The 17,928-nt window shown below is 41.4% G+C and overlaps 2 protein-coding genes across 2 annotated transcripts; both read right to left on the reverse strand.

The window, feature by feature from the left end:
• Positions 1 to 11,219: 11,219 nt before the first annotated feature.
• Positions 11,220 to 15,087, reverse strand: LOC128449684 (uncharacterized). The gene is made up of 2 exons (XM_053432964.1): positions 12,150 to 15,087; positions 11,220 to 11,935 (listed from the first exon to the last, which is right to left on the reverse strand). The coding sequence occupies exon 1, from the start codon at positions 14,549 to 14,551 to the stop codon at positions 12,152 to 12,154; it is 2,400 nt and encodes a 799-aa protein (XP_053288939.1). The 5' UTR covers positions 14,552 to 15,087; the 3' UTR covers positions 11,220 to 11,935; positions 12,150 to 12,151.
• Positions 15,088 to 16,142: 1,055 nt separating this feature from the next.
• Positions 16,143 to 17,207, reverse strand: LOC128449685 (sialic acid-binding Ig-like lectin 12). The gene is made up of 2 exons (XM_053432966.1): positions 16,985 to 17,207; positions 16,143 to 16,633 (listed from the first exon to the last, which is right to left on the reverse strand). Exons 1-2 carry the CDS (start codon positions 17,043 to 17,045, stop codon positions 16,203 to 16,205), a joined length of 492 nt encoding a protein of 163 aa, XP_053288941.1. The 5' UTR covers positions 17,046 to 17,207; the 3' UTR covers positions 16,143 to 16,202.
• Between the last annotated feature and the right edge of the window lie 721 nt (positions 17,208 to 17,928).

Here is a 17,928-nt window from a genome sequence, read left to right on the forward strand (position 1 = left end):
CTTACATTTTCTTAACAGACAAGCTATACCTCCAAACAAAATTATGGATTGTTTTTGTATTATTTACAAATGTTAACACACAACATCCCACAATTGCAAACACACTATTCCAAACCTTAGATACAGTATAAAAACCTCTGCTTCTGTAATACAGTAATATCAGTTCTAAAACAATATATCTCAGCTGATAATAAACAAACAATTGAATAATTGACACACAGCTGATGTATGCTGGGTATATTGGGTCAACCACAGCTGATTCCACTCTGGCTTAGAATCAATGGCATTACTAAAAGGAGGACTTTGAGGAGTGATGTTTTTAGAAACAGAAACCGAAAAAGATGTCTGGACGAGGAAGAGTTAGAGCAAGGGGCCCAGGGACAAGAGCAGGCCCAGTGAGAGGAGCAGTGAGAGGTGTAGTAGTGAGAGGAGCAGGAGTAGTGAGAGGAGCAGGAGAAGTGAGAGGAGCAGGAGTAGTGAGAGGAGCAGGAGAAGTGAGAGGAGCAGGAGTAGTGAGAGGAGCAGGAGTAGTGAGAGGAGCAGGAGAAGTGAGAGGAGCAGGAGAAGTGAGAGGAGCAGGAGTAGTGAGAGGAGCAGGAGTAGTGAGAGGAGCAGGAGAAGTGAGAGGAGCAGGAGTAGTGAGAGGAGCAGGAGTAGTGAGAGGAGCAGGAGAAGTGAGAGGAGCAGGAGTAGTGAGAGGAGCAGGAGTAGTGAGAGGAGCAGGAGTAGTGAGAGGAGCAGGAGAAGTGAGAGGAGCAGGAGTAGTGAGAGGAGCAGGAGTAGTGAGAGGAGCAGGAGTAGTGAGAGGAGCAGGAGAAGTGAGAGGAGCAGGAGTAGTGAGAGGAGCAGGAGTAGTGAGAGGAGCAGGAGTAGTGAGAGGAGCAGGAGTAGTGAGAGGAGCAGGAGTAGTGAGAGGAGCAGGAGTAGTGAGAGGAGCAGGTCCAGGGAGAAGAGCAGGCCTAAGGAGAGGGCAAGGTAGAGGTATAAGAATGCGTGGTGGTGGCATTCTAAGGGCTACAAGGGCAGTGGTGAGTGATGGAATTCGTGCCACTATCATTGACCATGTGATAAACCACGGTCTTTCACTAAGGGAGGCTGGTGAAAGAGTACAGCCCAATTTGGGGCGGTCAACGGTTGCGTCAATTATACGCATCTTTCAACAAACCAACAGGTAAGTTTGCATTTTACATGGATTGTTTCTATTCTCACTTGACATGTCAATGAGGCCATACAGTAATGCATATGTTGATTTTTTTTGTCCCTCAAAAGAATGCAACGTCTTCCTCCCTCTGGGGGAAGAGGTAAGCTCCTTAATCATCAACAAGAGCTTGCCATAGTAGATATGGTTGTTGCAAATAACGCCATTAAACTGCATGAGATTCAAAGCAGAATTTTGGAGGACCAAGAGATATTTCACAATATCAATAGCATCAGCCTCGCAACCATTACGCGGATATTGTCCAAACACAGAGTGCGGATGAAACAGCTCTACACTGTTCCCTTTGAGAGGAACAGTGAGCGAGTCCAGGTGCTACGACAACAATATGTCCAGGTATAGTGTGTATATTCAATTCAATGTACAGTTCTATAAGCTTTGCACTTTTCAAGTAGGTAACCCACTCAGTAATAGGTTACAGTACTGTATGGTATATAGTACTATAATGGCATGATTTACATAAATTTTGTTTCAGAGAGTTATGGAATTGGAGGCCAACCAGGCCCCTCATGAATTCGTATACGTGGATGAGGCAGGATTTAATCTGGCCTAAAGGCGTCGACGTGGAAGAAATGTCATTGGAAAAAGGGCCACAGTTGATGTTCCTGGACAGAGAGGGGCAAATATCACTATGTGTGCGGCAATTTCAAATGCAGGATCACTCCTCCACAAATGTCAGGTTGGACCTTACAACACCGAGCGCCTCCTTGCTTTTCTCGATGATCTCCACCAGCGCCTGGTTCCAGAGCAGGATCAGGAGGGTGAAAACAGGAGGACCTTCGTTATCACCTGGGACAACATGGCCTTCCATCACTCACAAGCAGTTACAGCATGGTTTGAGGTCCACCCAAGACTGATTCGTCTATTTCTTCCACCCTATTCACCTTTCCTCAACCCCATAGAGGAGTTCTTTTCTACATGGAGGTGGAAAGTCTATGACCATCAGCCACATGACCAGTTGTCCCTCCTTGAAGCCATGGATGCTGGCTGCAGGGACATCACAGTTGATGATTGTCAAGGGTGGATCAGGCATTCCAAGCGGTTTTATCCAAGGTGTATTGCCTTAGATAACATCAGATGCGATGTGGATGAAAACTTGTGGCCTAACCCTGAAGATCGCAGGGATTAGATACATTTTTTTTAGTTCTCCCTTTTTACTGGGCTTTTTGCTGTTGCTTTTTTGTTCATGGATATTTTGTTAACTTTACAGTAAACAATACTGTAAAACGTTTTCTGTTGTATCATACTGTAAACAGTATTTCTACTATACCTCCTGTAGTAAACAGTAAAGAAAAAAAAACTGATTCGCTTTTTACTGGAATGCTTTTGAATGTGAACATTACATGTGGATATACAGTACAGTTCCCAACCAAAAAATTTGGCGTAAAAAACAGTGGATTGCATGTTTTGCATGCAAATACCTGTAAAACTGAAACATAAAAGTCTATGCAGTTTTTGTAATGTCCACAATAGCCAGTATTTTGAAACCTGGTGTACTTTGATTGGCTGCATGTTCCTTGTGAAGTGAAAACAAGAGTTATTCTTTGAAAGAATAATTTCATTTTGAGTCAGATGTCCAGTGTTTTGGTAAAGTTAGTGTGTGCAGAGAAAGATGTCTTCTATTTTGAAATGAAGAGTTAGTATATAGTTAACAAAATGTGCTTTTGAGAAGAAAATGATCTATTTGGCCAATTGTGTTTTGCAGGTGTAAGTCTGTGTTAAGAGTTTAGAAAAAGTATTTTAAGTATAGGTAAGTGCTCGTTAGCGATGGAAAAAACTGTAACACAGATCTCATGGACTATACCAGTGATTCTCAAACTATTTGGCGCCCCCCACCGGTGTGGTGCGGAGGCATACCCGCGGCTCTTCAGCCAGTCTGCAGAAAGTACGATGAAGCCTGTCTTGCTCTTGGGTTCACAGTCAATGCAGTAGGACATGAGGAGAGACCAGTGTGGATTTTATGTCTGAAATGTCTTTGAGACCCAACAAATTAAGAAGACACTTAGAAACATTAAACCTCAGTCACATGCAGGCACGTGCATAGACATTTTGGGCGGCAGGTGCTCAAAACAAAAAAAAGGGCACCCATTGCCAAAATTATTTATGAAATTAAAAATAATAATAATAAATAAATAAATAAAAAACACAGTATGATATTTTCAACTTATATATTTATTTTTGTTAACAAACTAACTCAAATTATCAAATTGAATAAATAAATGAATAACAGGCAAAAACAGACAAAACAAGGCCAACTGACAGAGTTGAAGCATAAGCAGCATTACACTAATAACATACCACAATATACCTCACCAGACTGTCATGTAGCTCAACTTAAGACCTACCTTCTTTTCAATAATGACGATTTTAAATGAAACAAAACTACTGAACTTGTCTAATTTGTAGAACAGTAAAACAGCTTTTAAATACTCTGCCTGCCTGCCTGTCTGTCTGTCTGTCTGTCTGTCTGTCTGTCTGTATCTCTCTCCCTCTCTCTTGTGAGCGCAGCGGAGCATGTCGGGGCGAAATTCTGACAAGAACTCAAATAAATGTCCTGTCAGATATCAAAACAAATTTTGGGGAAATTTATGAAAGAGTATTTTTTATTTTTAACTATTGATGAATGAAGAAAAAATTGAGCTCCAGCAGAAGGGGCACTTTTCTCATTCAGGGCAAAAGGGCCAGTGCTTGAGCACCACTGTCTATCTGTGCACGTGCCTGCTCACATGCATGTGTTCTTTTTCAAGACGTAATTTAAGGTTTAAATGGTCCGTTGATAGAAATGCATCACAAAATAATGTGCTTTCTTGACGCAATGCATTTTGTGTGTACATGCATGTTCCCGAAACTCTTTCACACTGTGACATGTTCACAAATCCAAAAATAATGTCAATAAACTTAAAGTTCATCATTTGTTCAAACATATTTCATTTTATTTTGAGCAACAGGATATTTACATTTCATGTGTGTGGGTTTGGATTAAGTTCACAACACTGGAAAGCACAAAAAAAAACATTCAGCAGTGATTCTCAGCATTTCTTATCTAACTGCATGTCATTTATATATATATAGTTTATAAAAAAATATTAATACAATAATTTTACATTTAAAATTGCAAAATAAGGATTTTAAACGTTTACCCCTCACATTTAGCTTTGTTCACTATTTTCTCCAGAACCTTTAATTAACAGTTTTAAATACTGATATATTATATTTTAGCTCAGTAATGTAACTTCTGTGCCTTCTTGCTAACTTGTTTTAAAATATTCCTAATGGCAACATGGTTTAACACATGAACTCTTCAGACTCTCTGTGATGACTTATTGTGAATATAAACTTCCTCAGGCCCGAGGTAGCTGTAAAAAGCAGGACGAGAACATCTCGGGTCAAATCCTGACGTTAGAGTAAAGACTCTCATCTTGGTGTGAGCTGCTGGAGTCTCTGTTGGTCGTCTGACGTCGGGGCGTCGCTGTGAATCTCACCTGTGGAAAGTTCAGCTCCACTTCACCTTCACTGGTGTGGTCGTCACATAGATTTGGAGATGTTGGTGCACGTGCAGCTGCATCACTAATGTCATCATAGTCCTGCAGGCTCTCTGGTTCATTCTAGGATGAGAGTGAAGGTAGTTTAAAGTTTATTTGTGTGACAATTTCTGGATTAAATTCACCTAATAGCTAAATATACGGACTGATATAAAGAAATGAGAGGTCACGGTTCCTGACCTTTTTAACTTGTGTTGGCTTGGACACCTTCGCATACACAGAGTCTTCTTCCACCTTTCTTTGCTTCTTCCTTGAAAAACAAATATCAACATGACATGTGCTGATTAATAACGACTTTGTTGTTCTGGTATTGTATCACAAAAATTAAATTCTCACTTCCGATTATTCTTAAAGTTCAGAGGAGCGTAGTTGACAGAATCCTCCTCGGTGTTTCCAGCTTGCCGTCTTGTGGGGTTTTGTGCAGAGGCAGCCTGAGCAGATGCAGACAGAAAACATCAGTGATTATCAAGCAGCAACTGAATCTCTTCATTCATGCTCTAAAATGGATGCTGTACAGGTTGTCTTTTAACTAATGGCCCCAGTATACTGAGATATAAGTGTACTGATAGACAGCTACTGACAGGGCAAACAGTGAGGGCAGGATATGGAAGAACAAGGAGGGAAAAGCAACAGCTTGAACAGTACAAGACACATCTGCCTGTAGAGCCAGATTAATACTGATGATAGAAGATGAAAGGCAGTAGCTCTACATGGTCAATTTGAGGGGTTGAAGATATCCTGATAGATTATTTTATTCGTAATTTTTAAAAATGATGTGCACATGTTGTTGTCTTGTTTCAGATCCTTGCATTGTGTGTTCTCAAAATAAAACAAATAACAGATTCTGGGACTTTGGATGCTTTGTAATATCACCAATAAAACATATTTGATAACATATTATTGAAATTATGACTTTAGAGCAGGGGTTTTCAAACAGGGGTCCGCGGCCCCCTGGTGGTCCGTGACGGCATTGCAGGGGGTCTGCGAAATTAACTTTGATATTTCAACACATTTCCAGATTACTCTTGAATATCATGAAAAATATCTAAAATAAGATAAATATATCTATAATAATATAAAGGAGATGAGGGGAACCTTGAAACCGGCTTGGGGCTAGAAACTGCAGGTAGTTTTCCCCTGTGCATGCGTGTTAAAGAGAGATGTACAAGAGCAGTTGACCTAGGTAGAAAAACTCTCAGGAGGTGTTGGAGATGTAGTTTGTGTGATGGGAATTTTTGTTTTCCCAAAAAGAAGGCCCAAAAGGGCAGCATTAATAATGACAATATTAAATAAAACAAAAGAGTGAAAAACAAATACTTTGTAATGAGAAAAATGAATTGGCATAATAGCCAAAACAATTAATTGCAATAACAGTCAACTTTACCACGTTCGCTGGTTGAGAAACAATTTCTTAGCAGAGTTATAACACTTACGTCTATCGAGTAGCAGTTCTCCCAACAGAATGAATAGACCAGCTTAAATCGGGCCTAAGCACGCCCCTACAGTTGGCACAAACCATGATTGTTATTGATCACCATTACTCTCACGTTCTCTCAACATGTCAGCTACATGTCTGTACATTTAAGTCATGAACGTTATATATTGATGTACATATGGTTCTGAGATGCAGTACAACTACAAACTGCATTTTAATTTTGTTTTCAATTCATAAGCACTGAAAATCAACCATTTTTGTTGTTTTTTACAGAGATTTTTCTAGATTTGTTAACTAGATATATCTAGATTTGCTTTAGAGTATTTAGAAGAATCATTAGTTTTACAGCTGTAACAGGTTAGAAGTGACGAGGCAGAGGCTTAAATATCCTGAATCTTAGACTTGTACTCTCCTTTATCACTGTTTCCTACGATTTCAATATACATAAAGCCAATTAGATATAAATGTTGAAGTTTCAACAACTGGTTGTTAAATAATTAAAAAATCTATTGTGCTACGACACGGTTCTGACAACAGGCCACCATGACTAGACACTTTGAATTAAACTCTTTTTAATATAAATCTTCTTGAGTTTTACTAAAGTCTCTGTTTAAAGACTGTTTTAACTTATTGTTTTCTAGTTTAAAGTGTTGTCTCAACCCGGGACTCACCTGGGGCAGATTCAAAATGCTGTAAACAAGGTTGATGTCGGTCGGAGGCCTGTGGAATATAAAAGATATGTAAGAATAAACATATGCATACAGAGTGAATGACTATTATAAATAACAGGGCAGCGTTTCATTGTGCTATTCATGTCGGAGGATATAGAACATAAATGGATGCTTTGACTATAGCATGAGCAGCAGTCCATGTCTGACTCTGTCCCACATGATGATCCTTGTCCTGGGTGGGGACAGTGTGTTGAGTGGGTGTGGTCTTACGTGCTCTCTGGAAGAGGCTGGTGTTCAGGAGCGTCTGGACGACTCAACTGCTCCGAAAAACCAGAAGGGGATTTGGTGTTTGTTGTTCCTTGTTGAATAGATTTCTTCCTCCTGAGTCTGAAAACAAAGAGTGACATGATGTGGTTACACATGCCGGACCATCTCTGAAATGTATTTATTTAATCAAATTCACTTCTTATTCATTCACCTTAAAACTAGGACGATTAAAAAGATAATCATCAGGACAAATAGAGCAGGAACGAGGAAATTCAGGATATGCAGAGAGTTTCCTGTGGCTAAAAGAGAGAGAGCATCATATCGAGCTTCACCTTTGGCTACCGAAATCAAATCATTTACTCCTTGATTCTAATTGTGTGTTTGTGCGAAGGATGCAGGAAATGGGATGTACAGATGGACAACCAGAAAACATGATCTGATATAAACCTCCCACATGTCTCCTGAGCAATAAAGCACACAGTTAATAGGCCTTGAAATTCACTCACGTTCAAACAGATGGACGGGATCAGACAAACTTTGATCTACTTCTTTTTCTGCGACGCAGTAGTAGACTCCTGACTGGTTTGAGTACACTGTGTGGTTTTGATGCTCGGACACAAGTTCATCCTGTTCCTCTCCCTGACTCTTCCTGTACCATGAGTAGTGTTGGACTGGGGGAAAGCTGTGACTGAAGCAGCTCAGCATCACGGAGCTCCTCCCGTCAAGCTCCTGCTTCTCTGCCGACTCCGTGATGTGTGTATGATTTGAAACGTATTTTCACACCAGTTAATGGGCATTGAAACAATAAAAGATAAAACAGACTGGCTTTAGATTCTCCTGATGAAACTTTCAATTTTTCTCTCAGCAATTTCTCTTCCTAGCAAAGGGTTAACCCTAACAGCCACTGATTTTAGGTAAGTGTTCCATTTTTTTACTTATTTCTGATCAGGTTTGCTAAACCTTATTTTGAATGACATCATATTGTGGAGTAATGTTTTCTTCTTTTTGGAACCAGCACGTCTGATCAGTATTTACTTTATACACAGTAATGTAGAATATATCCTCCTTGTTTATCCATTCACCATCACAAGTGCATTAGTCCATGTGATCCGCGATGGAAGGAAACCTTCAACAGTGCACTTCAGAGTCAGAGTCTCGCCCTCACTAACACATTTTGGGTTAATCTGACTTCCTTCACATCTACGATAGATAAACACACGTTGCACAGTCATATAATGTGGTTAAGAACAAAGTTTCTTGTTGTAAAAATACCCCCCCTCAGAAATGAAGTAGTTCTACTCACAGCTCACACTCAGAGTCGCCGTCTCCTCTGTGCTCACGTGTCCTTGGAAGAGGACCGTGCAGGTGATGTTGGTTCCGTGATGTTCAGCTGAAGGGGAGAAGGACAGAGTCGAGCTGCTTCTCTTAGTGAACTCAGTCACATTCTCAGTTTTGAAGGCCGTGATGTTTCCTGTGAGTTCAGCGTCGCTCTCTCCTCTTCCTCGCCACCTCCAGGTGAATGTAGGTTCAGATCCAGAGCAGAGACCAGGAGCAGTGCAGGTCAGTGTGGTCAGCTGTCCTTCAGTCAGAGGGGGAATCATCACTGTGGGCCTCTGACTCAGACCTGATGGGAGACCAGTTCATGAACGGAGTCAGATCAGAACGTCATCATTCACTTCATTCACATTTTTTTAAATGGGGCAACGATAGGAATCTGCATCAGCTAAACAACGGCCAAAATTACTTTAGGTCCCACCCATAGACTGTGAATAAAGATGGACGACATGACAGCTCCACTAAAGTGAAGCCAAATTCCCTTGATCACCCTCTGGTGGTTGCCACCTCCATGTTAGTAAATGGGACATGGATCAAAAACTCAAACTTCACCTCAAATGAACTTTTCACAAGAACTGTTTCCGTCACTTCCAGGAGATCATATCACACTGATGTTTGTTAAATTGCAAATTCTTCAGAAAGTTTGTTTCTAATACGTTTTTTGGTGTTAGCCTCTGTAACGGGATGAAACATCTTAACTGGTCTTACAATCGGTTGAGGCCATATACTGACTGGACTTTGACACCACTCTACATCCCAAAATCTCTACTGTGCAAACTTTGACACCAAAAGTGTAACGTGGCCAGGGGCGCCGCTAGGGATTTTGGGCCCCATGAAAAGAATCTTTATAGGGCCCCCAACACAGCGGCAACATTTTTTGATGCTATTTTACATACAATTATGCATTTTAATGGTATTTTTGACTATCATTACCATATTTGTGAAAGAAGAACAGCATGACAGTTGACATCAGGGCCGGGTCTAGACAGGCATGTATGAGGGGGCAGCCACAAATCTTGAGGGGGCATTGTGCCTAACCCTAACCCTAACCCTATTTAGTTTGAGGGGGCACAACATTTATTTGAGGGGGCCAGTTCCCCTCTTGCCCCTGCCTAGACCCGGCCCTGGTTGACATGTACAGTAGGGGAAGAACTGAGCACTCTGAATACAATGGAATTCATTTTGAGTCATTTATTTGCTGCACCACTGATTCTTAAATTGGAAATAAACTCTTCCATGAAAAAATAGCAATTATAATCAGTGGAGAGAAAAAAATCTCAGCAAAAACAAAAAGCCATCAGAATACAAAATGGCCATATATGATTTCTCATCATTTAAGTAGAACTTAATATATGAAAGAATGGCAAATATATATATAATATAACGTTGCCGACTGAGACAAGCTTCCTTTTGCAACCTTTCAATCACTGGTCCTTGCTCAACTCTTCTCACCAAAAGCCCAACGCCGAGCCTTCTCATGTGCAAAATCACTTATCAGGTCTTTGAAGTCCAGCTTTCTAGCCAACTGACTCTCAATTGACAGCATGGCAAGACTGCAAAGTCTTTCCTGAGATATTGTGGACCTCAAATAGTTTTTTATCATTTTTAGTTTACTGAACGCTCTCTCACCACCAGCAACAGTAACTGGCAGGGTGCAAAATATGCGCAAGGCGATGCACACTTCTCCAAAGATGCTTTGCAGCTGCAGCTTACAAATTGCATTCAGGAGTTCAAGAGGGGACAGGTTAGGGGGGAAGTTGGCTGCATATACACTGTTTAGGTGTCTTACTTGATTTTCAAAATCAGGAGTAAGATCACTAGAATACTTTGTGATCAGTGGTTGGCACACAGAAGAGATTTTGCCCTCACTAATCTGCCCAACTTTCAGAACAGCAGAAAACTCGTTGACAATATGTGCAATGCCCCGGAACCTAGTGTCCAAGTCACTGATGATACTGTCCATGGCTGTATAAAACACAGTGTTCCGAAACACTGTTTCTGAACTCTCCTGAGTTGTCTCCTCTTCAGCGGTTTCATCATGGAATCTCCGCCTTTTCTTCTGGCGGCTGGACTCCTTGCTTAACTGAGGTGTAACATTAATTTCCCCAGCTCAATCAACTTTGCCTCAGCTAGGAGAGTGTCCCATGCATCTCTTAGAGACTGCATCTCTTCTGTCAAGTCTCTGATATTGGCTGCTTCTATGTCAAGTGATATTTTTCCTGACTGGAGAATAACATTCCTGTTGTCAATACTTTGCAGTACCTTCAGCCAGACAGTGAGAAGAACAACAGCATCAAATGACATGAAGTATTTTCTCAAACCATTAGCTTCTGATCTTGGTTCACTGGTGAGACTGCATGTCATAACTATGCTATCAAGGGATTTGAGGACAGAAGGTAGGTGCTTTGCCACAGGGTTAACAGCCTCAATCCTTGCACTCCAGCGGGTATCAGATAGGCGATGCAATGAGCAACCTGTTTGCTCTTTATAGATGGCCCAACGCTCTGGGCTGCCACTTACAAATGTGTACAGGAGATTTATGCAGCCGAAAAATGTGGATACCTCTGGGCTTGACTGTGCAGCGTGCACACCAACAAGATTTAATGTGTGGGAGGCACATGGTGAATAAGTAGCCAGCTTGTTTTTCTTCAGTATTTGAGCTTGGACTCCTTTTATTTTCCCTGACATGTTAGCCCCGTTGTCATAGCCCTGCAGGCCCGGTTCCAGAACAGAATGCCTTGGGGTGCATCTGAGATTACAGGGGGTGCACCAGTACTATACAAACCAGCTACCCAGCTTCAGTTCAGACTTCGCTTTTTTACACACAGGCCTTTCTACCATAGACAAGCACTTCTGTGTAGTTCTACTGACATGTTGAGACAACAAACAATTACTGTGCTTAAAAGATGGTATCATATCATGTCTTGTGATGTGGAGAACATTTCAGCTGCAACATTTGCTTATTGATATCTTAGATAGCTTTGAATATGAGATAGGTTTTTGATATGTGTGATGTGTGAGTTGTAAAAAAGAACAGAATTCTACACAAAAAAAAAAACATGTGACTGCAATTCAAAAATAACGTTTATTTTTTATAAATTGGGGCAGGATATTTGACATAACAAATAATTTTACATTGCCACTTAAAAATAAAACAGATTTTAGCTGAACAAGGAAAGAACACTTTCAGATTTTGAACTTTGTCCAAAAAGTAATCAGTATAATTCTTAAAGTTAACATAACAGTAAATAAATACAATAAAAAGAAATATGGGTTCTTATGAACATAATACATTTAATACATTAATAAAAGAAGCTGTTGTTGACATATATGAACAAATAATTTTACAATGTCATTCAAATTGTAACAACTACCAGTATGTAGACATCAGGCTGTCAGCAGCCATTTTCTCAAACTGTCCCAGGTTCCAAGACAGGGGCACACTTGATCCACCAGGGGGCACAGGATCCTTGTTGGACAGTCAAAAGTCAAAGGTTAAACTATGTACATAACAAATTGTACATTATTATATTTAATACAAACGAGGTATTCCCCCCTCAGTAGAATAAAATGACTAACATTACCCAACAACTATAGCAGTGTAGGATACATAATCATGTTAAAATAAACATAATACTTGATACAATAAAATCTGAAATGTGATTACAAAAAATATTTCTTACCCTCAGAAGAGCTGCAGCCTCCTTGAAGCTGTGCTGAATCTTCTTAGCAGCGTCTCTTTCCACTCTCCAGTTAACTTCTTGGTGAGGTCCTTCTCCACAGCAATCTGGATGAGACAGGCTTTTCTTTTGTGGAGCATGCTCCTTCTGTGTTCACTGAACACATTTTTGAGAGTTGAAAATGAATTTTCACATGTTGCAGTTGATGCACCGAAGGTAAGGCTCAGCTTGAGTGTTTTTAGCACAGTAGGCATGGCTGCTAGAGGCTCACAGTATCGTATCAAAATGTCCTGTGTAGTCCAGTTTTCATTTGATTTGGCCATTTCGTCCTGCAGAAACTGCTGTGCTACAGCAAACTCAGCTTCCTTCATCTCTGTGCCTGTTAGGTCAAGCAGTGGTCTCACTTTGTTTGTGTTCAGGAAATCTTCACTCCCTGGGTGTAAGGTGCAGAGGGCCTGCACCAGTTGGCTGTTTCTTATGCTGAATCTTGCTTTAATCTCTCCCACTACAGCATCCAATGTACTGAAATACAGTCTTTTACACCCAGTCCTCTCTTCCGCTTCCTTTTGACGGTGACCAACTGTGGTGTCCACCACATAGTCACTCAAGTGGCTCAAATTTCTTGGTCGTTTCTGTGGGGGTGCTGCTGCAGGAGGTTCTGAGGTCTGTCTGTCTTGAGAGAATTTCTCCCAAAATGTGTCAAACTGAGTATCACATCTCAGCTTCTCAACACACGCCAAGGCACTTTGGACCAGTCTGACACCAGTGTAGAGGTCTGTGGATTTGGCTTGGAGTGCAGTGTTGGGAGGATCAAGCAAACTCAATATTTGATGCGTCATGCAGGCAATGAACAGGAAGCTGGGCTGGGTAATGGCCTTCAAAAGCCCTGTGGCCTCCATTCGCACCTCTGCTGCACTGGTTTGGGAGCCTTCGATCCCACGAAGCAAGTGGACAATGTTATCAATTGATTTCAGGATCACCGTCACTGTGGCCAGGTGGCCTGTCCACCGTTGCTCAAGCAACCTCTTCAACTTCTCGCCCGTGTACACTGCAGCCACTGTAGGTTTCTTGAAGTACTTGTAGAGTGAGGTGCATACACTGAAAAAGTTTTCCAGTGCGAAATCAGAAGACATGGCGTGCACCACAACCAAATGCAACTGATGATTAAAGCAGTGTACGTATGGCACCTCTCTCTGCAATTCTTCCTGCACGATTTTCTGCATCCCTCCGTGTACTCCAGACATGACACTTGCCCCATCGTAACACTGACTGAGCACCTTCGCTGTATTTAGCCCAATGTCTCTCAACTGTGCCAAAACCAGCTGAGTCAGAGACTTGGCATCACATTGTTTGGTAGTGGCCATTGAGACAAGTCGCTCCCTTACAGTGTTGCTTGTGTCCACGTAGCGAAGCACTATGGATATATTTTCGCAGCCAGTGGGATCTTTGGTGCCATCAACCTTTAATGTGTACCAAGCCTCTCCTATATCTTTCACTATTTCCTCTGTGATGATTGTTCTCATGATTTCAATAATTTCATTTTGGATGTGATGTGATGTGTATGTGGCATTCGCAGGGATGGTGCTAAAAATCCTAGCAAGGTCCTTGTCCTTTTTAAGGGTGTAGTCCATCAATGCAAGAAAAATGCCACTGCCCACCTCACCTCTTGCATCCAAAGCATCATCTGAGCCACGAAAAGGCAGCTGGTTTAAAGCTATAAATTGAATGATGTCAACAATAGCTGCTACATAGGTGCGGTTCCTCTCCAGTTGTGCTGTATTTACAAGTGTGGAGATCTCTGTACCAGTCACACTCCTTGTACGCCTCTCCTTCCACAATGCCACTGACTTCATGTGCTCTTTGCTGGACTCGTGCCTTCCCAGCCCCTTTCCACGTACAAGAGCATGGCGCCAGTTGTTGTAGCCAGTCATGGTGAAAGCATCGGTGCTGTTTTTATTTGACCCAAAGTTTCTGCAGGCATAGCAGAAAATTGAATCTTTCTCACACGAATACTCTAGCCATTCTCTAGCAGCAAACCACGAGCTGCAAAAGGACCGCTTTACCCCACTGTACAGGCGAGTCGGATATGTTTTAAGAAATACCTGGGTAGGCTGTGTTGATCCGAGATCCCCTGGCACTTGCGGGCCGCCAACGGGTGGCAGTGTCGAAGCCGAAGGCTGCTTGTCCGGGAGTGAGGGCGGCGCAGGCAAAGGCAGCGAGTCGGGCAGGATTGAGCTGGCGTTGCTAGTGCTAGCCTCCACAACGGTTATAGAGCTGACGTTGACAGAAGCCAAAGTAACGTCAACTGTTCCGGCTGCCGCGTGACCCACATTGTCTCCATCCTCCTCCCTGCTCCGGTTAATGTCTTCTGCTGTGTTCTTTTTTAACCATTTTCGGATATCCATTCCTAAATGGATATCCAACGGATATATAACTGTTGCTGCCGAAGAAGTTCAACGTCACTACCGTGCGCGCTATAGATATACTATGGGTGCGTGCATTTTGCAAACGACGCCGGCATGACACACGATGCCGGCCGGCGGCCAATCATATAGAGCGACAACATTGCGCCCTCGAGTGTGATATTGCTTTATACAACAGTATAAAGCAAAATATATACTAGTAAAATGTACTGTTAATAATAATAATTGACAATAGATTGTGATTTGTTTGTTTATTTAATCATATAAACGAATGAAATTGCTTCCGGCAACAAAAATAAATTCCCACTGAGCGGACTGTTGCCAAGCAACATATAAACAAAACACCATACATAAATGCGGAGTGATTTTGTCAGTTTGTTGAACAGTCAGAGTGATGTCGGATGCTCATATCTCAACGGTATTTAATGGAAATAGTCACAAGTTTCATTACAATTTGTTTTGTGAGCAAGTATTTTATTATTTTTATCATATTTATAAAAAAAAAAAATCTTTATTTTTTTTCAATTGAGGGTGCAAACAATTTTTTTGGGGGTGCAATGCATGCTTATGCACCCCCGTAGAACCGGACCTGTAGCCCTGCCCTCTGCAATCACCGATGTCTATCCCATGGTCACGAAGAACTGCATCAATCATCTCTGCGATCTCACTCCCTGTCTTTTTGAGAAAATCCCTGAATTCAAGGAACCTCTCCGTAATTTCCCACTCATCTTTTTCTTTGTCATATTTAACATACCGTAGTAGCACCACATTTTGCTCCGTATGGGAAATGTCTGGTGTGGCATCACAGATGACAGCATAATATATGGCATCCTCCCGTTCCTGCAGAATTCTTTTCAGAACTCGTCGTCCACATAAGTTGATAAACTCATTCTGACTGTCAGAGCTAAGATAATGTGTTAGCCTGGTTCATTTTCCTTCTTTTTGTTTTTGTTTGTTGTCCCTGATTTTTTGAAAGTGCTCTTTCAGCAGAGGATCACAATGTGACAAGAGCTCCAGTGTGCCTAGGAAATTGCCATTATGAATGTCATCTAGGTCTTTGGTTTTGCCCCTGAAAGGCAGGTTTCTTGAGGCCAAGTGTAGGGTTACGTCTAAGAGTCTCTCCAAGATGGCTCTATTTTTCTCTATTTCTGTTTGCAACTCCTTATTTAACAGAGAATCCACACCTCTATCTTTCATTACAGATCCTTGCAGATTTTTCCATCTTAAGTAGCAATCTCTATGTGTCTGTGACAAATCGCCGGTGCTACCGGCTGCAGCTGATCCAGTCGGACTGAACCATTTTACGTAAATAGAGGGGGGGAAGGGGGGGCCCTGCAGGGGTTGATGCTTCCAAAACAAATAAAGGAATTGTTACCAGGACATGGAAAATAAAACATGTGTGATTATATGTTAGTTAATAACTTAGTGTCATTATTTTTTCTGTATTATAATTTCATCATCATTAGGGGCCTCTCTGGGCCCCCCTCCATCATGGGCCCCTAGAATCCGTCTCCTTTACCCCCCTTTTCGGCGCCCCTGAACGTGGCATCACACGTATTTTGCACAACGGAAGGAAATGGGGAAGTGTTGTTCATGTTTATTTGCAGCCTATGGCCCCAAAACACCAAACATGTCATACAGCAGGATGGTTCATACCTTGAACAGAGACAGTTGCTCTTTGGAAGAATTTATATGAACCTCTCCTCGGTGAAGCTTCAACTCTGAGTTGATATGTTCCAGAGTCCGACTCCTTCAGGTCATTGACGATGATGCTGCAGTTTTTCTGGCTCACATCAGACTCCAGCAGTGACACTCGTCCTTTAAACTCCGACTGAACCTGATCGCTGGAGGTGTTACTGTTAAAAATCATGTCTCCATAACCACATCTCTGTTTGGTCGATTCACATTTCAACCAAACTATATTTAAAACTTTGATATCCTCAGGAACAGTGAAGGAGCATGGTATCACGACACAGAGTCCGGCCTCCGCTGTTATTTCTCCTTCAACTAGAGTGATACAGTAATCCTTCAACCAACAACTTGTTTTCCCTGACACTGAAGAACCTGTTAATGCAAACATTAAGAGAAAAACAGGGAGAGAGATTATTTAAACTTTTAAATTATACCAAAAAAAAGAAGAAAGGCTACTTAAAAAAAATAGAACATGTGAATCTGTCAGTTTTACACAGTTTTATATATATATATATATATATATATATAAAATGAGGTCAGCAAACACGACACACAGGAATTCCAATAATCAACGTATAATACTTTGGAAAACAAATGTATAGTTGAAATCCTAATCCCAAATTAAAACCTTGTCAGTAGCAAATCTTTTTAATGGCAAACTATTTCCACCTATTTTCTTCATAACCATAAAGTTGGCATATAAGTAAAATAAAAAGTGAATACCTGTCTCAGCATCACTGACTCTCACAGAGAAAAGCAGAGTCGCCCAGATGAGAACAAACATCTCTTCTTCTTCTTCTTCCTCCAACGAACCTGACACAGAACATAAAGTAACGGAACCAGAGGACAGTCTACCATCGAAATCATCGTCTTAATAAAGGATGCTGCACGTTTGGATTTTCCTTGAGTCGCTCTTTTAGGAGAACAAGCAGCAGCTCTGAATCGATTTACATCTCATACCTTCCCTTCACCAGGAATGTAGCAAAGATGGTTACATAAACCTTTACATTTCAGAACATTATATATGTCAAGCATTAGTTAAATGTTGTATTTTACCTTTCTCTCTCCCTCTCTCTCTGTTTCTGCTCTGAAGTGACTTCTGCTCTTGTTGCTTTTCTGTCTACTCCCCAATTATCACACTCAACCGTTTAAGGAAGTCACTGCTGAGAAATGTTTTTCCTGTGCACATCGACAGGCTTTTACACACTGTGATGTGTAAGAGGCTGGAACACCATATTTGTCTTTGTGTATTTTAATAGGAGCTTTCTGCAGAAAGGATCAACAAAGAGAGTCACAGGGATCTCAGTGAAGATGGAGAACAGTCAAATGCAAGGATCTTATATAGAAGAACTAAGGCCGTTTGTCCGAGCCAGTTCAGACTGGTTCTGTAGGACAAGATTGAGACAGGAATTAGTTTTCTCAGTTGTTAACACACAAAAAGCGAATATTCGGCACAATTTGCACAACCTTCACTTCATGTACCAATCGCTCGACCCAGTTTGGCACTACTTCACACTCCCTTATCTGCATTAGACTCTGACTTCCTTCATTACACACTGATGTCAATTACACATCACCTTGTTGTCAAAACACTACTGTTGGGACATGGTTTTTGTGTAAACCACAGGCCTCCCTTCAGTCAAACTGGAAACAGGCAAGCCGCATGT

Source organism: Pleuronectes platessa, chromosome 10, assembly GCF_947347685.1.
Source record: "Pleuronectes platessa chromosome 10, fPlePla1.1, whole genome shotgun sequence".
Classification (NCBI taxonomy): Eukaryota; Metazoa; Chordata; class Actinopteri; order Pleuronectiformes; family Pleuronectidae; genus Pleuronectes; species Pleuronectes platessa.